At 41.4% G+C, this 22663-nt stretch overlaps 1 protein-coding gene across 1 annotated transcript in view; it reads left to right on the plus strand.

Moving 5' to 3' along the window:
* Positions 1-9813: 9813 nt before the first annotated feature.
* LOC139392141 (polypeptide N-acetylgalactosaminyltransferase 4-like) overlaps positions 9814-22663 on the plus strand; it is a 29875-nt gene continuing 17025 nt past the window's right edge. Inside the window, exons 1-2 of the mRNA XM_071139873.1 lie at positions 9814-10059; positions 21288-21743. Coding sequence (XP_070995974.1) covers positions 21355-21743 — 389 coding nt within the window. The 5' untranslated portion in view covers positions 9814-10059; positions 21288-21354. The remainder of the gene's footprint in view (positions 10060-21287; positions 21744-22663) is intronic.

Below are 22663 nucleotides of genomic sequence, written 5' to 3' on the forward strand. Positions count from 1 at the left end.
CAAAAAACGGTTTTTAGAAACAGAAATACCTTATTTACATAAGTATTCAGAACCTTTGCTGTGAGACTGGAAATGGAGCTCAGGTGCATCCTGTTTCCATTTATCATCCTTGAGATGATAAAAGGTGCTTCAACAAAGTACTGAGTAAAGGGTCTGAATACTAATGTAGATGTGATATTTAAGTTTTGTATTTTTTATAAATGTGCAAAAATGTCTAAAAACCTATTTTTCCTTTGTAATTATGGGGTATTGTGTGTGTATTGTTGAGGAAAATTTTTTAGAATAATTTGTTTACATCCCTGTTAGTGAGCATTTCTCCTTTGCCAAGATAATCCATCCACCTGACAGGTGTGGCATATCAGAAGCTGATTAAACATTATAATCATTACACACGTGCACCTTGTGCTGGAGACAATAACAGCCATCTCTAAAATGTGCAGTTTTGTCACACAACACAATCCCACAGATGTCTCAAGTTTTGAGGGAACATGCAATTGTCATGCTGACTGCAGCAATGTCCACCAGAGCTGTTTCCAGAGAATTTAATGGTAATTTCTCTACCACAAACCTCATCCAACGTTGTTTTAGAGAATGTCGTCGTGTAGGCAAGGGGTTTGCTGATGTCAATATGGTGGGGGTGGGGTGTGGTATGGGCAGGCATAACGAACACAATTGCATTTTATCAATGTCAATTTGAATGCACAGAGATATCGTGATGACATCCTTAAGCTCATTGTCGTACCATTCATCTACCACCACCTCGTGTTTCAACATGATAATGCACAGCCCCATGTTACAAGGATCTGTACACAATTCCTGGATGCTGAAAATGTCCCAGTTCTTCCATGGACTGCAAACTCACCGGACATATCATCCATTGAGCATGTGTGGGATGCTCTGGGACAACATGTATGACAGTGTGTTTCTGTTTCCGCCTATATCCAGCAACTTCGCAACGCCATTGAAGAGGAATGGGACAACATTTCACAGGCCACAATCAACAGCCTGATCAAGTCAATGTGAAGGAGATTTGTCGCGGTGCATGAGGTAAATGCTGATCACACCAGATACTGAATGTTTTTTTGTACTTTTTTAAAAAGGTATCTGTGACTAACATATGCATATCTGTATTCCCAATCATGTGAAATCCATAGATTAGGGCCTAATGAATTAATTTCAATTGACTGACTTCCTTATATGATCTGTAACTCAGTAAAATCTTAGAAATTGTTGAGTGTTGCGTTTATATTTTTGTTCAGTAAATCAAGGTGTCTTTACTTTTGCTGAAGCATATCATACATATATGTCATACATATATCATATATCATAGTTGAGCACTTTTTTCACCACTACACTGAGATATGAGAAGAATGTAGTCTAACAAAATTGTATTCAAAATTCACGGGTGCCTCATTACATTATGTGTGCCAGTTCCTTCAGGTCTAAGACAATCATAAATAGTAAACAAGTACCACGTCAAAAAGCTCTCATACCATCCAATAGAGTTTGTCAAATGCAATTGAGAAAGAGCCAGTTGTATGCAGTAATAGAACTAGCTCTCACATCTCTGCACAGATCCAAGTAGATCCCAAAAGCAGAAAGCTGGCCATTTGCCTGCCTTTCTTCCAAAAGGATTCTTACTTACTGTACAACTTTCTTTGAGGCACAGTCTTCCTAAACAGCTTGCCCACAAGCTTCACACCTCCTTCTCTCCTCCTACCCCCTTTGTGTCTCTTATAAATGACACAAACAGCTCACAGACTTCGATGTGTTGCCAGGACAATGGGATGAGAGCCTTGGGGAGTTTGGTGCAGGAGGGAGGGGAGGGGAGGGAGTTTTTGGAGAGTGTGTGTGTGTGAGATGGGAGTTTTGGAGGTATAAGGAAATGGGGTGGTGTGTTTGCATGCCATGGAGGAGCTTTGTTTAACAGAGGCTCCCAGCGGGCCCCGTGGCTAGAATGGGAATAAGCCCTTCTCTCTCACACATAATCACTTAGAGCATTCAGGTTCTGGCTCAGGTCTGCTTTGGCTGCATAAACAGTTGTCGTGTCTTTACTATCATTAAACTGAAGACTTATGGTTTTTATCAAAGATTCTCTGTAATTAGTATTACGCGATTAGACTGATTAATCATGTAACTAATTAACTAGGAAGAAAGGGCACCAAGGAAAAATATTCAGATTACAAGGTTATAATTTCCTAATATAACCTTTCAGATATTTTCATATCTGATCCATAGTCTTCTGATTAATTAATTATTTACTTTACCTCACGTTACTCTCATTCCAAACGTCGTAAATTGTTGGTTATCTGCACGAACCCAGTCTTCACTATGAGTCATCCATACATCAATTGTCTTAAATCATTTATTTATTACTAACTAAGTAATTCACAGAAATGTATAAACAAACAAACAAACAAGGTAAATGTGGTTACATGAAATGATAGGAGAATGTGCCCTAGTGGGCTAAACCGGCATGGCAGCTTGTTAGACAAAAGGGGAAGTGGGGGTCGGCTAAGAAGTCACTACAGAGTGATAATTATAACAATTGAAATGCTAATCCTTTGCACATGAACGCTCACTCATTCGGGAACAATTGCAATCAATATATATATATTTACGGTCAGTGTGTCGTCTTGATCGCTGGTGAAAAGTTTGTTTCTGTTGGAGAGTTTCGTCCTCTCTCTCTCTCTCTCTCTCTCTCTCTGTCTTGGTTAGAGGGGATAGTACAGAGTGATATTCATTAATTTGTTATAGAATGGATGTTTCGGCGGTTGTCGTTCTTCGTGTTCAATGATACCGAATTCCTAGCTGCAGACTAGTAATTCATATCAAAGACTTGTTCTTATTCTGTCGGTATCGATAGTCTAAGAGTTTAACCACGTGGTATGGTTAAAAGATTCAGCAATGGTCTACAACCTTTGTCCTCCCCTAATGGAGAAAAACATGGTCTGGTGATAATTTCTCAAAGTTTTTTTCTTTTCGGAATGGCAGAAAAGGGCTGTCCCAGGACGCCTGACCCTAACTGGGCTCAGGGGCGGTCCTCTGATTTAGTTAACTCCAATCCTCTTTTTGAGTTTTCCTTCATTAAACAGTCCAAAATCATATTACACAATTTTACAAACAGTGTATCATACTCACTCATTCATCTTATACAACAATTAGATGTAAACCTCATATCTGAGGCTATTATATAAACGGCATTATGGTAATGTGGCCACACAGTCTCCCATGAGCTTCCCCAAGTTGTGACAAATGGACCAGTTTGTAGCTGGATTCTTCACCGATCGTTTATACTTTCTACGGAACATGAAATTTGTTCGTACCTCAAGTTCTGTGAGGTGGAAGGAATTGCTTTGTTCTCTATGAAAATTTACTCTGCCTCTTATACTATGTGGCCATGTGGCAGGGTCTTCTCAGGAATGTATGACCTCTCTGACCACAGCAACCTAGTTGAAGGAGGCAAGGGGGAGGCAGGGAGAGGAGGATGGGGCTTGCTATACCCAAAGAGGCCAACGTCATTACACAGTGCATCGCACCCTGCCTCTTGCAACCTTGGCACGGTCACTCACCACCGCAGCACACTGTAGCAGCAGCCCCTGGCACAGAGTCAGTCTGGAGGGTGAGAGACACGTCCTTGTTGTGACCTCTCTACCTCCCTCAATGACAGCACAGCGAACTCAAACAACGCTCGCTGTCATTGTCTGTATTTCCCTACCTCCTTCCCTCCCTTACTCCATTCCTCCCTCCCTCCCTCCCTCGCCCACTCACTCACTCACTCACTCACTCACTCACTCACTCACTCACTCACCAACCTCCCTCACTCCCTCACCCCGTCCCTCACTCACTGACTCCCTCCCCCCTCCCTCCCTTGCAGTTGCGTAGTAGAACATCATCTGTAATTGATGGAAATATACTCTGACACATCCATTTGGGAGAGCGAGGGTCTGAGGGTAGACTCAGGTAATTATGAGTCCCTCACTGGGTCAACCAAGGTCGAAAAAAATGTCAAAAGCCCCATTAGTGTGTTCACAAATTGACTATCCTCGCCAGTCCTGGTCGCTGAAGGTCACCCTTACTATTCCTTTCTAATGGCTGAACTTCATAAGGACAGAAGTCAGAATACGGCAAACCTGGGTTTAAATACTATTTGAAATAATTTCACATACTTTAGTTTGACTTGATTGAGCTTACCTGGCTAAATGGAATCAATAGAATAGTCGCAAATGAGCAAACCCATCTGGCACTACAGGCAGACGAAAGCAAACATGCAAAGATTTCAAATAGCATTTGAACCCAGGCATGGAATGTGGGCCAGAATCCATCTCAATTAAGAGCCGGGACCTTCCAATAGACCTTGATTCACAGTGATTTATTGCATGGCCTAACCAAATGAAAAACAACTGCAGTGTGTGGGGACACTGGAGTAATTATATCACACTTGAAAATGTAGATATTGGCGATGGTGTTGGAAATGCAACAGGGACACTCCACGTTTGTGGGGAGTACGTTCGGTTTTCCGATCAGCTCTCTCTCCTTTGCATAAATGGCATATCATTGAACAGTGCTCTACAGATTGCAGATATGGTGGAAGAAGTTCACATGTTTATGGATGGGATTTGAGATGTCCTTGGCCTGCTCCGGTATAGTTCCTCTGTGGAATCTATGGCACACACCAAACGTCTGAGGTGCATGAAGGTGGTGAAGAGTATTAAGAAGGCCGTCGATCAGCATTTCAGATGAGTTCACGACTTTGTGACCTGTCCTTGCAGATCTGATTATTGTGCCACTGGTATATCTGTAATATGATGTACTATCTAACAAAGCCACTAGATGTCGATGCATACTTTGATAATTGTTTTCCCACTGAGCATTGCATTTCGACTTCTCTAATGACTACTTGATATTCAGCACTCGAAATCCTTTCAAAATAACTGTATGGTTAATAAGGTCCCAAGATGAGAAACGTGTTCAACTTGAACAGTGTTTGACCTGAAACGACCCTCCAGGTAACAATTAGATGCTATAGTCAGACAATGTTCTAATTGGCTTAATGAGGCCAATCTGAGAAAAAAAAGCATTTCTGGCCTGTTTAAACACAGTTTACAACTTTAATGTTGTTTAAGAAACAATTCATTGTTGGAATATATTTGACAAATTATGATCTGAATCAACTTCATTGGTCCTTTATCACTTTCCATAGAACAAGCACAAATTGTTAGTCTTTGTATGTAGGCCTACCACTGTCATGTCATGTGATCTCACACTGATACCATAGCTGTCAGCACATTGTATGTTTAGTAGAATGTTTAATTCTAATCAATGAATTGAATGAACATTTACATTTGTTTAGGAACACATGGGTAAGCGAACTTGTTCAATTCAGAGGCTGCAACTAATTAAGCTTTTGGATTCAGGAAAGGTTGAAACGTAAGACTATACAAGAGTCCCTCTTGTTTAGTTGCTTGAGATCTCAGATGATATCAGGGAAACGGGACCCCTCTGGTTCCGCCTGGGGGCTCCTGGGAGAGAAAGAAGTGTCAATTGGTTTCAACAGGAGAAAGAGAGAAGGAGAAAGAGAGGGAAAGATAAAGAGAAAATGAGAAAGAAAGAAAGAGATGGAAGATGAAAGAAAAGTTCCCTGGCAGGCTACCAATAGTCACAGGTGTCTGCCAAACAATGGGCCAGTACAATGGTGGTTGCCAGCCTGGCACACTGCTGCCCAGCCAGGCCTGGTTCGGTATGAACAGGACCCCTAGAGGAAAAGACACCAAACCAATCCTTATAGGGGATTAAACTGTTAATAAATCATTTTGGGGGTAATTTGTAGCTGTCATTTGTTAATTTACCGTAAAAGATAACAGGTGTAGCCTATACTCTTTCCCTGTTAAAATTATGTTATTACACTGTGACACACGATTCACAGTCTTGTGAGAATGATTGTGAACTTGAGTTATTTACAAAAATCATAACTGGCTTCATTGAATATCCTCAGCATTTGCATTAAATATCGACAGCATTCCAGCAGTGGAGGCTGCTGAGAAGAGGACGGCTCATAATAATGTCTGGAACGGATCAAATGAAATGGCATCAAACACTTCAAAACCATGTGTTTGGTGTATTTGATACCATTCCACTCATTCTGCTCCAGCCATTACCACAAGCTCGTCCTCCCCAATTAAGGTGCCACCAACCTTATGTACATTCCAGTATTGCATTTATATTCTTATCAGTGCCAGTCTGTGCATTGAACTTTAGCCACAACCCATTCTACAGCCTGTGATTCAACCCTAAACCCTGTTTCAAGTTATGAAACCATAAACCATGTGTTGGTATTGATCTAACATAAGCAACGTTGTCTTGACGCTGTGAAATGAGAAGACAAATCAATTATTCACACAGAACACTTTTCCTGATAGCTGGCTGTGAATTTTATCTATTGGAATTGAATTTGTTTCATATTTTCAGTGTTTCGGTTGATCCGTCCTCGGTCGTCTGCAATAGCTACAGACTTGAACTGACACGTGGCCACAAGTGTTCTCAAGCCACATTCATATAGTTCCTCTCCTTTTACTGAAGGTCACATTTCCAATGTTTTTATTTGGCAAATAAACCTGAACTGACTGACAGCTCTCTGGTTAAAGAAACCTGTTCTCATGCCATACATTTGTTGACATTGCAATGCCTATGTAGTCAATTACACAGAGTAGGCCTAACCTATTTTATACTGTTGAAATATGCCACACCGGGGCTGCCCTTTGCAATAAAGTCAGTGGAGTTGAAGTCCAGGTTATCTAGGCTACTTCAGGCTTTGAAACACAGGGATGTAGACAGTAGATGGATATTTACCAGATAATAAAGGCTGGGTACAACAATGGTCTGTAGGATGTGAAAGAAAGGATTCCTTTAACCAACAGTTGTGAAATACTCACCACAAAAAAAGTCAAAGCCAAACAGTTATGGTCCAAAGGTTTGATTCTGTTAACTCCTCCATTCCCAAGCACATTTAAGGGGGTGTTGCACATCCTTTTACATTTATGCATATATGTGCCGTTTGTTTATTCCCACAAGTATTCAACAATTGTTTTTTTATTTGTCAATTTTAAGAAGTTGTCAGAAATAATGTTATTGTTCAAAAGCATGCAAACTTACATAGACATATTGAGAGTTCAGACTGGGGTACATGAAAATCTCATTAATAAATGCAGGCTCTAACCTGTAAGCCACACCTCTTTGAGTCTCAACCATGGATAGAATATACACTGCTCAAAAAAATAAAGGGAACACTAAAATAACACATCCTAGATCTGAATGAATGAAATATTCTTATTAAATACTTTTTTCTTTACATAGTTGAATGTGCTGACAACAAAATCACACAAAAATTATCAATGGAAATCAAATGTATCAACCCATGGAGGTCTGGATTTGGAGTCACACTCAAAATTAAAGTGGAAAACCACACTACAGGCTGATCCAACTTTGATGTAATGTCCATAAAACGAGTCAAAATGAGGCTCAGTAGTGTGTGTGGCTGGTATGACCTCCCTACAACACCTGGGCATGCTCCTGATGAGGTGGCAGACCTGGACTAAAGCATCCGCCAACTCCTGGACAGTCTGTGGTGCAACGTGGCATTGGTGGATGGAGCGAGACATGATGTACCAGATGTGCTCAATTGGATTCAGGTCTGGGGAACGGGCAGGCCAGTCCATAGCATCAATGCCTTCCTCTTGCAGGAAATGCTGACACACTCCAGCCACATGAGGTCTAGCATTGTCTTGCATTAGGAGGAACCCAGGGCCAACCGCACCAGCATATGGTCTCACAAGGGGTCTGAGGATCTCATCTCGGTACCTAATGGCAGTCAGGCTACCTCTGGCGAGCACATGGAGGGGCTGTGCGGCCCCCCAAAGAAATGCCACCCCACACCATGACTGACCCACCGCCAAACCGGTCTTGCTGGAGGATGTTGCAGGCAGCAGAATGTTCTCCACGGCGTCTCCAGACTCTGTCACGTCTGTCACATGTACTCAGTGTGAACCTGCTTTCATCTGTGAAGAACACAGGGTGCCAGTGGCGAATTTGCCAATCTTGGTGTTCTCTGGCAAATCCCAAATGTCCTGCACGGTGTTGGGCTGTAAGCACAACCCCCACCTGTGGACGTCATGCCCTCATACCACCCTCATGGAGTCTGTTTCTGATCTTTGAGCAGACACATGCACATTTGTGGCCTGCTGGAGGTAATTTTGCAGGGCTCTGGCAGTGCTCCTCCTGCTCCTCCTTGCACAAAGGCGGAGGTAGCGATTCTGCTGCTGGGTTGTTGTTCTCCTACGGCCTCCTCCACGTCTCCTGATGTACTGGCCTGTCTCCTGGTAGCGCCTCCATGCTCTGGACACTACGCTGACAGACACAGCAAACCTTCTTGCCACAGCTCGCATTGATGTGCCATCCTGGATGAGCTGCACTACCTGAGCCACTTGTGTGGGTTGTAGACTCCGTCTCATGCTACCACTAGAGGGAAAGCACCGCCAGCATTCAAAAGTGACCAAAACATCAGCCAGGAAGCATAGGAACTGAGAAGTGGTCTGTGGTCACCACCTGCAGAACCACTCCTTTATTGGGAGTGTCTTGCTAATTGCCTATAATTTCCACCTGTTGTCTATTCCATTTGCACAACAGCATGTGAAATTTATTGTCAATCAGTGTTGCTTCCTAAGTGGACAGTTTGATTTCACAGAAGTGTGATTGACTTGGAGTTACATTGTGTTGTTTAAGTGTTCCCTTTATTTTTTTTAGCAGTGTATATACAGTACCAGTCAACAGTTTGGACACACCTACTCATTCTGGGGTATTTCTTTATTTTGACTATTTCTACATTGTAAAACTATGAAATAACACAAATGGAATCGTGTAGTAACCGAAAACGTTCTAAACAAATCCAAATATATTTTATATACTTCAAAGTAGCCACCCTTTGCTGTTGTAATGTGTACGCTAAGAATCGGGAAGCAAGTACAGGGAGTGAATTTAATAAATAATGGAACAAAACGAGAGTAGGTACAGACATAAAAGATTGGAACAGAATCAATAACACCTGGGGAAAGAACCAAAAGGAGTGACAGATATAGGGGAGGAAATCAGCAAGGCAATGGAGTCCAGGTGAGTCTCATGAAGCGCAGGCGCACGTAACGATGGTGACAGGTGTGGTAATGAATAACCTGGCGACAACGACTGCCAGAGAGGAGGAGCAGGAGTAGACGTGACAGCCTTGATGATAGCTTTGCACACTCTTGCCATTGTTTCAACAAGCTTCAACTGGAATGCTTTCCCAACAGTCTTGAATGAGATCCGACATATGCTGAGCACTTGTTGGCTGCTTTTCCTTCACTGTGTTTCTGATCAATTTGATGTTATTTTAATGGACATTTTTTTTTGCTTTAATTTAAAAAACAAGGACATTTCTAAGTGACCCCAAACTTTTGAACAGTAATATATATACACACTATTAGAGATATGGATAAACTGGTAAAGTGTCACATAACGCCACACACACACACAATATATAAGATCAATTAGCTACATTTTTTATTTATTATTTATGACAGAAAAGGTGTTACAAGTGGACATCACGTTTTATAAAATGATGAAATATTATTTTTCCCCGCAATGCTATGCTCACGTGTTTTTAATTTATTTTTATGTTTAGCTCTAACTTCCTGGTGACCAACCAACTACACTTTCTCAGTCAGCAAACCTGAATTTCTGGAATAACAAGCGGTTTTAAAGTAAAACATATTCTCCAGTACGCCTACATTTAGTCAGGTATCTAATTGAGTACACAGCTTGAAGAAGCTTCCATTGAAATCGAGTGAAAACAAAAGCTGGCTACCTAAATTCCAGAACGTAAAAGTGACATCCCCAGCTAGCCAGCGCTCATCAACGTGGAGAGGACGTGGTTGTGCTGACTGACAGCTGTAGTCAGAGCTAGAAGACAGATGCAAACGAGAGAAAATCCCGAGCAGTTTCTATGAACACGGAATGTAGTGGAATGATAAGGTAAGAATTATATTAACTTGCACACTTGGCTAATCAGGTGTAATCTATCAAGCAAGGTAATTTAGTTGGCACCGATGGTCGCCCTGGACCAGAGCTAACTATCAAGGAGGTCCGTCAGCTGGCTAGCAGATAGCTTTCTCTTTTGCTACAGGACGTTTTGCTAAACGTGGCTAACGTTAGTTGATGTGTAAGTCTCTTGTTCTCGAAAATTACTGACTGGGCAACCAGCTCCAAGTGAGTAATACGCTAGCGAACATCAGGTGGATAACAAGCTATCTAACGTTTGAGTATCTGATTAGATAACTATCTCTCAGATCTGATAGCTAGTTAATTTAGCTAGTTAACGTTAGAACTTCTATCTTGACAGCTGAACTAGGCTAACCTAACCCATGTCCATGCAAATAACTTTTACTAATGTTATTTTGTAACAAACCGTTTGTAACAACAGGATTGATTTAGCAAGTGTGCTTTCTATTCCCTGATTTCACATGGACACGGGTGTTCATTCTAATGCTTTTAAACCCTTCCCAGTCCCAGCTATGAACTAGTTATTATAGCTCACTGAAAACCTTGTCTAATCTGAATTGAAGAGGATTTAGATTCTCTGCAGTTTTAACATTCTCAGCATATTTGCATTACAGTGATAAGTGATTCTGTATTGTCTATAATTGATGCCTGTCAAGTTCCTTGAACTAGCTATCTAGTCTGTTGGAACAAAAGAGAGTCATGCTGATTGCTGAAGATGGATCTTCTGCTCACTCCCTGCACTCAGACCACAACCTTAACATCTGGGGAAACAATAACTAAACTAAACCTGTCAACATACAAGAAGACATCAGTTATCGTTTTACAGTTTGAGTCAACAGCATGCAAAATGCATCACGTCTATTAAAGAGAAAGTAGGCTGAAGCTGAACTACAAGCTTTCCCTGTAGGCTATAGTCTATTTGCGTCAGTGTGATGGAGGTCTGTGAAATACATTTTATATAACACTTATCAACCTCCTGATATAGTTTGATACGGCCAGCCGTCGGTCTTACTACAGTGTGTAGGTCTAGCGTAATCACTGAGGAGTCGTTTGTGTCATTGAGGGATGTTTTTCAATGCTGAATGTTTACACTGAGTAAATGCTCACATAAGCCTGTTGGCACTTGTAGTTGAAGCTGGCCAGCTGTTCCTCTCTGGTGTACCAGTGACACTCCGGGGGGAGGAGGAGTTTCCCGTAGGTACAAATCTAGGATCAGCATCCCCTCCCCCCATTCTAACCATTAGGAGGGTAAATGCAAAACTGACCCAAGATCAACGTTGGGGGAGGGGGGGGCAACTTTAACTTACACCATTCAGTGACAATGATAACATCATGGTAAAATACAGAATGTACTAGTACCTATTTTGTCATAGGTTTTTCAGTGCTGAAGGTTGATTTTATTTGCTGGTTGAAAAAACACAGACACAGTATATACATTTTAAAAACGTGACAGGGATATCACAAACAAGTCAGACTTATTTCCATTGTGGAAATAAGTTAACAGCGAGTAAACTCTCACATATTGGCCCTCATGTTTCAGGTTGTCCAGCTGTTCATCTGCAGTGTACCAATCCAATCACTGTACCATTCAGTATACCATTCAGTGACACAGATACAATCACACAGTAGTGTGTAGGAATGTACTGACACCTATTTTCTAACTTGCAGTTACTGTTGTCAGTGCCACTTGTTTGACTGGTCTCTGAGATGGATGTCACAGCAAAAGTGCAGCCCTGTTCCATGTTTGTACTTTAACATCCTTGTAGATTACTCTAGCTCTCTGTCAATGTCAGGGGGATGTTTCTTATCCTTAGCTGTTGCAGATGAAGACATTGGCTACATCCATTCCTATTGGTGTGCTAGTAGAGAAGAAGAGGCTGATGATAATTATGTTGGAACATTATTCTAGGGCTAGGCTAGCCTAACTGGTTCTAGCCCAACTGGTTTGTGCATAGCAGCAGAATTCATTCCACCACACAAAACAATACAAGATTATGGCTGGATTAAAGTCCTTCTCCAGATGGCTATAGTCTACTGTACACTAAACTCTATAGTCTACTGTACACTAAACTCTATAGCCTACTGTACACTAAACTCTATAGCCTACTGTACACTAAACTCTATAGCCTACTGTACACTAAACTCTATAGCCTACTGTACACTAAACTCTATAGCCTACTGTACACTAAACTCTATAGCCTACTGTACACTAAACTCTATAGCCTACTGTACACTAAACTCTATAGCCTACTGTACACTAAACTCTATAGCCTACTGTACACTAAACTCTATAGCCTACTGTACACTAAACTCTATAGCCTACTGTACACTAAACTCGATAGCCTACTGTACACTAAACTCTATAGCCTACTGTACACTACTCTATAGCCTACTGTACACAACTCTATAGCCTACTGTACACAACTCTATAGCCTACTGTACACTAAACTCTATAGCCTACTGTACACTAAACTCTATAGCCTACTGTACACTAAACTCTATAGCCTACTGTAAACTACTCTATAGCCTACTGTACACTACTCTATAGCCTACTGTACACAACTCTATAGCCTACTGTACACTACTCTATAGCCTACTGTACACTAAACTCTATAGCCTACTGTAAACTACTCTATAGCCTACTGTACACTACTCTATAGCCTACTGTACACAACTCTATAGCCTACTGTACACTAAACTCTATAGCCTACTGTACACTACTCTATAGCCTACTGTACACAACTCTATAGCCTACTGTACACAACTCTATAGCCTACTGTACACTAAACTCTATAGCCTACTGTACACTACTCTATAGCCTACTGTACACTAAACTCTATAGCCTACTGTAAACTACTCTATAGCCTACTGTACACTACTCTATAGCCTACTGTACACAACTCTATAGCCTACTGTACACTACTCTATAGCCTACTGTACACTAAACTCTATAGCCTACTGTACACTAAACTCTATAGCCTACTGTACACTAAACTCTATAGCCTACTGTACACTACTCTATAGCCTACTGTACACTACTCTATAGCCTACTGTACACTAAACTCTATAGCCTACTGTACACTAAACTCTATAGCCTACTGTACACTAAACTCTATAGCCTACTGTACACTAAACTCTATAGCCTACTGTACACTAAACTCTATAGCCTACTGTACACAACTCTATAGCCTACTGTACACAACTTTATAGCCTACTGTACACTACTCTATAGCCTACTGTACACAACTCTATAGCCTACTGGACACAACTCTATAGCCTACTGGACACAACTCTATAGCCTACTGTACACTAAACTCTATAGCCTACTGTACACTAAACTCTATAGCCTACTGTACACTAAACTCTATAGTCTACTGTACACTAAACTCTATAGCCTACTGTACACTAAACTCTATAGCCTACTGTACACTAAACTCTATAGCCTACTGTACACAACTCTATAGCCTACTGTACACAACTCTATAGCCTACTGTACACAACTCTATAGCCTACTGTACACAACTCTATAGCCTACTGTACACAACTCTATAGCCTACTGTACACTACTCTATAGCCTACTGTACACTACTCTATAGCCTACTGTACACTACTCTGTAGCCTACTGTACACTACTCTGTAGCCTACTGTACACTACTCTGTAGCCTACTGTACACTACTCTGTAGCCTACTGTACACAACTCTGTAGCCTACTGTACACTAAACTCTATAGCCTACTGTACACTAAACTCTATAGCCTACTGTACACTACTCTATAGCCTACTGTACACAACTCTATAGCCTACTGTACACAACTCTATAGCCTACTGTACACAACTCTATAGCCTACTGTACACAACTCTATAGCCTACTGTACACAACTCTATAGCCTACTGTACACTAGTCTCTATAGCCTACTGTACACTAAACTCTATAGCCTACTGTACACTAAACTCTATAGCCTACTGTACACTAAACTCTATAGCCTACTGTACACTAAACTCTATAGCCTACTGTACACTAAACTCTATAGCCTACTGTACACTAAACTCTATAGCCTACTGTACACTACTCTATAGCCTACTGTACACAACTCTATAGCCTACTGTACACAACTCTATAGCCTACTGTACACAACTCTATAGCCTACTGTACACAACTCTATAGCCTACTGTACACTAGTCTCTATAGCCTACTGTACACTAAACTCTATAGCCTACTGTACACAACTCTATAGCCTACTGTACACTACTCTATAGCCTACTGTACACAACTCTATAGCCTACTGTACACTAGTCTCTATAGCCTACTGTACACTAAACTCTATAGCCTACTGTACACTAAACTCTATAGCCTACTGTACACAACTTTATAGCCTACTGTACACAACTCTATAGCCTACTGTACACAACTCTATAGCCTACTGTACACAACTCTATAGCCTACTGTACACAACTCTATAGCCTACTGTACACAACTCTATAGCCTACTGTACACAACTCTATAGCCTACTGTACACAACTCTATAGCCTACTGTACACAACTCTATAGCCTACTGTACACAACTCTATAGCCTACTGTACACAACTCTATAGCCTACTGTACACTAAACTCTATAGCCTACTGTACACTAAACTCTATAGCCTACTGTACACTAAACTCTATAGCCTACTGTACACTACTCTATAGCCTACTGTACACTACTCTATAGCCTACTGTACACAACTCTATAGCCTACTGTACACTAGTCTCTATAGCCTACTGTACACTAAACTCTATAGCCTACTGTACACTAAACTCTATAGCCTACTGTACACTACTCTATAGCCTACTGTACACTAAACTCTATAGCCTACTGTACACTACTCTAGTCTATATAGCCTACTGTACACTAAACTCTATAGCCTACTGTACACTAAACTCGATAGCCTACTGTACACAACTCTATAGCCTACTGTACACAACTCTATAGCCTACTGTACACAACTCTATAGCCTACTGTACACAACTCTATAGCCTACTGTACACTAAACTCTATAGCCTACTGTACACTAAACTCTATAGCCTTCTGTACACAACTCTATAGCCTACTGTACACTAAACTCTATAGCCTACTGTACACTAAACTCTATAGCCTACTGTACACTAAACTCTATAGCCTACTGTACACTACTCTAGTCTCTATAGCCTACTGTACACTACTCTATAGTCTACTGTACACTAAACTCTATAGCCTACTGTACACTAAACTCTATAGCCCACTGTACACTACTCTAGTCTCTATAGCCTACTGTACACTAAACTCTATAGCCTTCTGTACACTACTCTAGTCTCTATAGCCTACTGTACACTACTCTATAGCCTACTGTACTCTAAACTCTAGCCTACTAGAGTTTAGTACACTAAACTCTAGCCTACTGTACACTACTCTAGTCTCTATAGTCTACTGTACACTACTCTATAGCCTACTGTACACTAAACTCTAGCCTACGGTACACTAAACTCTAGCCTACGGTACACTAAACTCTATAGCCTACGGTACACTACTCTAGTCTCTATAGCCTACTGTACACTACTGTACACTACTCTATAGCCTACTGTACACTACTCTATAGCCTACTGTACACTAAACTCTATAGCCTACTGTACACTAAACTCTATAGCCTACTGTACACTACTCTATAGCCTACTGTACACTAAACTCTATAGCCTACTGTACACTACTCTATAGCCTACTGTGCACTAAACTCTATAGCCTCCTCTAGTCTATATTAGAGGTCGACCAATTATGATTTTTCAACGCCGATACCGATTATTGGTGGATCAAAAAAGCCGATACTGATTAATCGGACGATTTTAAAAACAAACAAAAAACATGTATTTGTAATAATAACAATTACAACAATACTGAATTAACACTTATTTTAACTTAATATAATACATAATTAAAATCAATTTAGCCTCAAGTAGATAATGAAACATGTTCAATTTGGTTTAAATAATGCGAAAACAAAGTGTTGGAGAAGAACTTAAAAGTGCAATATGTGCTATGTAAGAAAGCTAACGTTTCAGTTCCTTGCTCAGAACATGAGAACATATGAAAGCTGGTGGTTCCTTTTAACATGAGTCTTCAATATACCCAGGTAGGAAGTTTTAGGTTGTAGTTATTATAGGACTATTTCCCTCTATACCATTTGTATTTCATTAACCTTTGACTATTGGATGTTCTTATAGGCACTTTAGTTTTGCCAGTGTAACAGTATAGCTTCCGTCCCTCTCCTCGCTCCTCCCTGGGCTCAAACCAAGAACACAACGACAACAGCCACCCTTGAAGCAGCGTTACCCATGCAGAGCAAGGGAAACAACCACCCCAAGGCTCAAAGCGAGTGAAGTTTGAAACGCTATTAGCGCGCGCTAACTAGCCAGACATTTCACTTCGGTCAAACCAGCCTCATCTCGGGAGTTGATATGTTTGAAGTCATAAACAGCGCAATGCTTGACGCACAACGAAGAGCTGCTGGCAAAATGCAGGAAAGTGCTGTTTGAATGAATGTTTACTCGCCTGCTTCTGCCTACCAACGCTCAGTCAGATACTTAGATACTTGTATGCTCAGTCAGATTATATGCAACACAGGACACACTAGATAATATCTAGTATTATCATCAACCATGTGTAGTTAACTAGTGATTATGATTGATTGTTTTTTATAAGATAAGTTTAATGCTAGTTAGCAACTTACCTTGGCTTACTGCATTTGCGTAACAGGCAGTTTCCTTGTGGAGTGCAAGGAGAGCGAGGCAGGTCGTTATTGCGTTGGACTAGTTGTAAGGTGTAACTGTAAGGTTGCAAGATTGAGTCCTCCGAGCTGACAAGGTGAAAATCTGTCTTTCTGCCCCTGAACGAGGCAGTTAACCCACTGTTCCTAGGCCGTCATTGAAAATAAGAATGTGTTCTTAACTGACTTGCCAATTTAAATAATAACTTGAAATTGGCCCTAATTAATCGTCCATTCCTATTAATCGGTCGACCTCTAGTCTCTATAGGCTACTGTACACTACTGTATAGTCTCTATAGCCTACTGTACACTACTGTATAGTCTCTAAAGCCTACTGTACACTACTCTATCGTCTCTATAGTCTACTGTACACTACTCTATCGTCTCTATAGTCTACTGTACACTACTGTATAGTCTACTGTACACTACTGTATAGTCTCTATAGCCTACTGTACACTACTGTATAGTCTCTAAAGCCTACTGTACACTACTCTATCGTCTCTATAGTCTACTGTACACTACTCTATCGTCTCTATAGCCTACTGTACACTACTCTATCGTCTCTATAGTCTACTGTACACTACTGTATAGTCTCTATAGCCTACTGTACACTACTGTAAAGTCTCTAAAGCCTACTGTACACTACTCTATTGTCTCTATAGTCTACTGTACACTACTCTATCGTCTCTATAGCCTACTGTACACTACTCTATCGTCTCTATAGTCTACTGTACACTACTGTATAGTCTCTATAGCCTACTGTACACTACTCTATCGTCTCTATAGTCTACTGTACACTACTGTATATTGTCTATAGCCTACTGTACACTACTGTATAGCCTACTGTACACTACTGTATGGTCTCTATAGCCTACTGTACACTACTGTATAGTCTACTGTACACTGCTGTATAGCTTACTGTACACTACTGTATAGCCACTATCCTACTGTATAGACTCTATAGCCTACTGTACACTTTACTATAGTCTCTATAGCCTACTGTACACTACTGTGTAGTCTCTATAGCCTACTGTACACTACTGTATAATCTCTAGTCTACTGTATAGACTCTATAGCCTACTGTACACTTTACTATAGTCTCTATAGCCTACTGTACACTACTGTGTAGTCTCTATAGCCTACTGTACACTACTGTATAATCTCTAGTCTACTGTACTCTACTCTATCGTCTCTATAGCCTATGTACACTACTCTATAGCCTACTGTACACTACTGTATAGTCTCTATAGCCTACTGTATCGTCTCTATAGCCTATGTACACTACTCTATAGTCTACTGTACACTACTATATAGTCTCTATAGTCTACTGTACACTACTCTAGTCTCTATAGTCTACTTTACACTACTCTATAGTCTCTATAGCCTACGGTACACTACTCTATAGTCTACTGTACACTACTGTATAGTCTCTATAGCCTACTGTACACTACTGTATAGTCTCTATAGCCTACTGTATAGTCTCTATAGCCTACTGTACACTACTGTATAGTCTCTATAGCCTACTGTATAGTCTCTATAGCCTACTGTACACTACTGTATAGTCTCTATAGCCTACTGAACACTACTGTATAGTCTAGACTACTGTATAGTCTCTAGCCTACTGTACACTACTGTATGGTCTACTGTACACTACTCTATAGCCTACTGTACACCACTGTATAGTCTCTATAGCCTACGGAACACTACTGTATAGTCTCTATAGCCTACTGTACACTACTGTATTGTCTCTATAGCCTACTGTACACTCAACTCTATAGTCCCTATACTCTTAACAGCAGCAAACCATCCATCTGCGCTGTGGTCAGTCAGACCTTCATGAGATTAAACACTGCTAGGGCTGTCCATACTCCCTTTTTAAAATCCCCTCTGACAGAAGATGCTTGATCAGGTGGTATCTAGATTAGTGTTCGTGTAGCAACGGGGCTGTGTAGCCAGCAAGCGATGGTGGACCCAAAGCCTCCTGTATCTTGTGGCTTAGTCCTACTTGTTTTGGATTTTTCACAACTCCCACAGTCTTACTCCAAAGAGGAGGCAGATCTTCTCCCTAAGCCTTCTGTTAGGCTGCTGGTCTGAATCCCTCCCCCCCCAGACACACCAAGGGCTATCAGATTCAGTGGGAGGAAGTTGTGATGGACTGCTAATATAAAGGAGGTTTTGTTTAGTGGCGTTCTCTATTTTGTAACCCCAGGCCTCGAAGAAAGAGGCATGGGCCTGGTAATGCCTCAAAGAACTGAAATGGAGACTCATGCTTAGTGACTTAGCAATGCTGCAGCGCACATCAAGCAAATACTCTACCCAGTTTATGAAAGACCTGAAGCTGACAATGTTTTGAGGGTGTTTTGACTTAGGCCTATCATATAAAAATCTATTTAGGGGGTAACATCCTTGCAATCCTCTCAGAATTTCCCTGTCAAGATCAAATAATGAATATTTTCCAGAGTTAAATTTACGACGTTATAGTAAAGCAGTCTAGTCTTGATAATGGAAAAAATGTCAGTGGTAGAGTAGGACGCTGGAGTGTGTGTGTGAATGGAACACATCACATGTAGGCTATTTTCAGAGTGGATAAAAGCGTGTGGAATTTACTGTCTAAAGCCTCAGTCAGTCACTGCTGCTGTACTGAGTATCCCTGCTGAAATATTAATACTGTGATTACACTCAATGACAGTGATGCTGGCGACGGGTTTAGCAGTATCTGCCCTCTTTGATTCGCCTCTGGTATGCCTGTCTTTTGAGTTGAGCTCTCTGACTGTATCCAAGCCTACATGTTGTTACTACTAGAAAAACATTAGAACAACATTAGGCCTAGACTATTGCCTAACCCTATCACCTTAGAGAACCTTGGCTATATAGTACGCTTTGAAAAAATGGTTCCAAAAGGGTTCTCTGGCTGTCCCCATTGGAGAACCCTTTGAAGAACCTTTTTGGGTTCCATGTAGAACCCTCTGTGGAAAGGGTTCTGCAAAGGGTTCTCACATCGGGACAGCCAGAGAATCCTTTTGGAACCATTTTTTTCAAAACTTTCTAGGATGTACAATATGTGTTTCCTGTATAAAATGTTGGATTTGATTTAAAGATGCAATGTACAGAAATCACTCCGCCATTTCCTGGTAGCTAAGATTCTAATCGTTTGCCTCATTTCAGTTTGTGACAAAACAGTGTAGAGAATCATTGTACCATCTAAACCACTGTGAAATATTATTTCCATAACAAAAAATATTGTATTTTCAGCTGTTTGAAGCTGGTGTACAAAACTGAAGAACGGGAAGCATAGAAATAGAACAGATCTACCTCTTCTTAGACTTGCTTTCACTGAGAATTACAGATACAACTCACATATTTCTATGTACATTTGGTCAGGTCGCCCAAAAAGTTGAATGTTGAAGCATCTCAACACCACAGCGTAGCAGCCTATAATTCCACCAGTGATCTATCTTTGCTATTTCTATTTAATTTCAGCTCCCATTTAGCCCTGAATTTGTCAGTCAATTTGAGCGGCATCATTAGCAGTGTTTTCTCATTTAGCAGTAAACAGACGTCTCTGTCAAGCATTAGCGCTGCCACGGAGTGGAATGAAATTAGCATAAAATCATTAGCCTTTAAGTGTTTTGTGTTTAATCAAATCTTGTTGTCATGTGGAATGCTCTGAGTGAGAATTTTAATGAATCAACATATTTTTAATCAACAGATAGGCCTGTCCCCAACCTCCACTGTCATAATGATTTCTATCACAGTTATGCATAACTTGTTATAATCAATATTATTCAGCTGTTGTAATGGAAATATTTAAGAAGATCATTTAGAGTAATCAACACAGTGTTGGACTTTCTGTAATACAGCATTTCCACTGTTCTATTTGTAACACTCAAAGTGCAGGTTGATGGTCGCCAGACTTGTTCTGGATTTTTTTCATATCTGTTGATAGTGGTTGACCGAGGACACACATAGACCGAGGACACACTGATTATTCACTGTCCTATTGATGACATTCTATGAACACTGATTCTGTAGAAGCTGACAAAGTCACTGCCTTTTTAGTTTTGTCTTCCTACAAGCCTCTCAGGCTAGTGTTTACACAGCATTTGGTGTGGTCTTAATAGGATGTGAAGGTCCAGTCTCCAAGAGGCCAGTTAGACATTTTCTCTGCTTCTGCGCTGGAGGTGTCTCCCTGTTGCAACTTGTAATAAACCGGATGGATTTTTGAATGAACTACGACTGCTATCCTTTTTGTTCACCTGGTAGTTCCTATTACAGCCTGTTTTTAAGTGGTTTAGGTCTAATGGTTCACTGTCATGGATCCACTTAGAACTCAGCTCAAGGTATCTAATACTTTCATCGTAGGCCAAACTTCAAACTGGACCTAAAGCTTTTCTCAGCCCTCCTTGCTGTTTGTTGTGTTTTCCACAGAGCTGTGTGGCCTGGGCACTCTTGAGTGGCAGTTGGTGAGACTCCACGTGACTGGTTGCTGGGGGCGATGAGGGTGCGTTGGTCCCGGAAGCTGGGCTTCCTAGCAAAGACCTTCTTCCTGCTGTGGGTGCTATGGCTGGGCTACATTCTCCTAGCCCGCTCCACCGCCTCCTCCATAGGGGCCGATGGAGGGGAGGACGGAGGGGGCCGCAACCTGCTGGTCAGGCACTTCTCCCGTGTGGAGGAGCAGGGAGGTGAGCAGCTGGCCAGGCCCGTGTACGTGAAGGCGCCAGCGGACGCCAACGCGCACGGGGAGTGGGGCCAGGCCACCAGGCTGAACCTCAGCCCGGAGGAGAGGAAGCAGGAAGAGGACAGCGTGGAGAGATACGCTATTAATATCTTTGTTAGTGATAAGATCTCCCTGCACCGACACATCAAGGACAGCAGGATGAAAGAGTGAGTAGCCAAATTATCTTCATCTCAACACAGGGCATAGAGAGCCCCGCCCAGCAGTACAATCAGGTAGCCTAGCAGTTAAGATCGTTGGGCCAGTAACCGAACGGGCGCTAGTTTCAGTCCTGAGCCAATTAGGTGACAAATCTGATATGTCCTTGATCAAGGCAATTAACCCTAATTGCTCCTGTAACTTTTGATAAGAGTGTCTACTAAATGACTAAAATGTCAAATAAATGTCATTCATCTGGACCAGTAGTTTAGACCAGTAAGTAACCATCTGTTATTGTACTGATTGCAGAAACATACTGTTGGCATACAGTCAGCTTCCAATAAACACTGAATCTGTCTGGGCTCACTGTCAGCTTCCAATAAACACTGAATCTGTCTGGGCTCACTGTCAGCTTCCAATAAACACTGAATCTGTCTGGGCTCACTGTCAGCTTCCAATAACCGCTGAATCTGTCTGGGCTCACTGTCAGCTTCCAATAACCGCTGAATCTGTCTGGGCTCACTGTCAGCTTCCAATAACCGCTGAATCTGTCTGGGCTCACTGTCAGCTTCCAATAAACACTGAATCTGTCTGGGCTCACTGTCAGCTTCCAATAAACACTGAATCTGTCTGGGCTCACTGTCAGCTTCCAATAACCGCTGAATCTGTCTGGGCTCACTGTCAGCTTCCAATAACCGCTGAATCTGTCTGGGCTCACTGTCAGCTTCCAATAACCGCTGAATCTGTCTGGGCTCACTGTCAGCTTCCAATAACCGCTGAATCTGTCTGGGCTCACTGTCAGCTTCCAATAAACGCTGAATCTGTCTGGGCTCACTGTCAGCTTCCAATAAACACTGAATCTGTCTGGGCTCACTGTTAGCTTCCAATAAACACTGAATCTGTCTGGGCTCACTGTCAGCTTCCAATAAAC

The sequence above is a fragment of the Oncorhynchus clarkii genome, chromosome 32 (genome assembly GCF_045791955.1).
Source record: "Oncorhynchus clarkii lewisi isolate Uvic-CL-2024 chromosome 32, UVic_Ocla_1.0, whole genome shotgun sequence".
NCBI classification, from domain to species: Eukaryota; Metazoa; Chordata; class Actinopteri; order Salmoniformes; family Salmonidae; genus Oncorhynchus; species Oncorhynchus clarkii.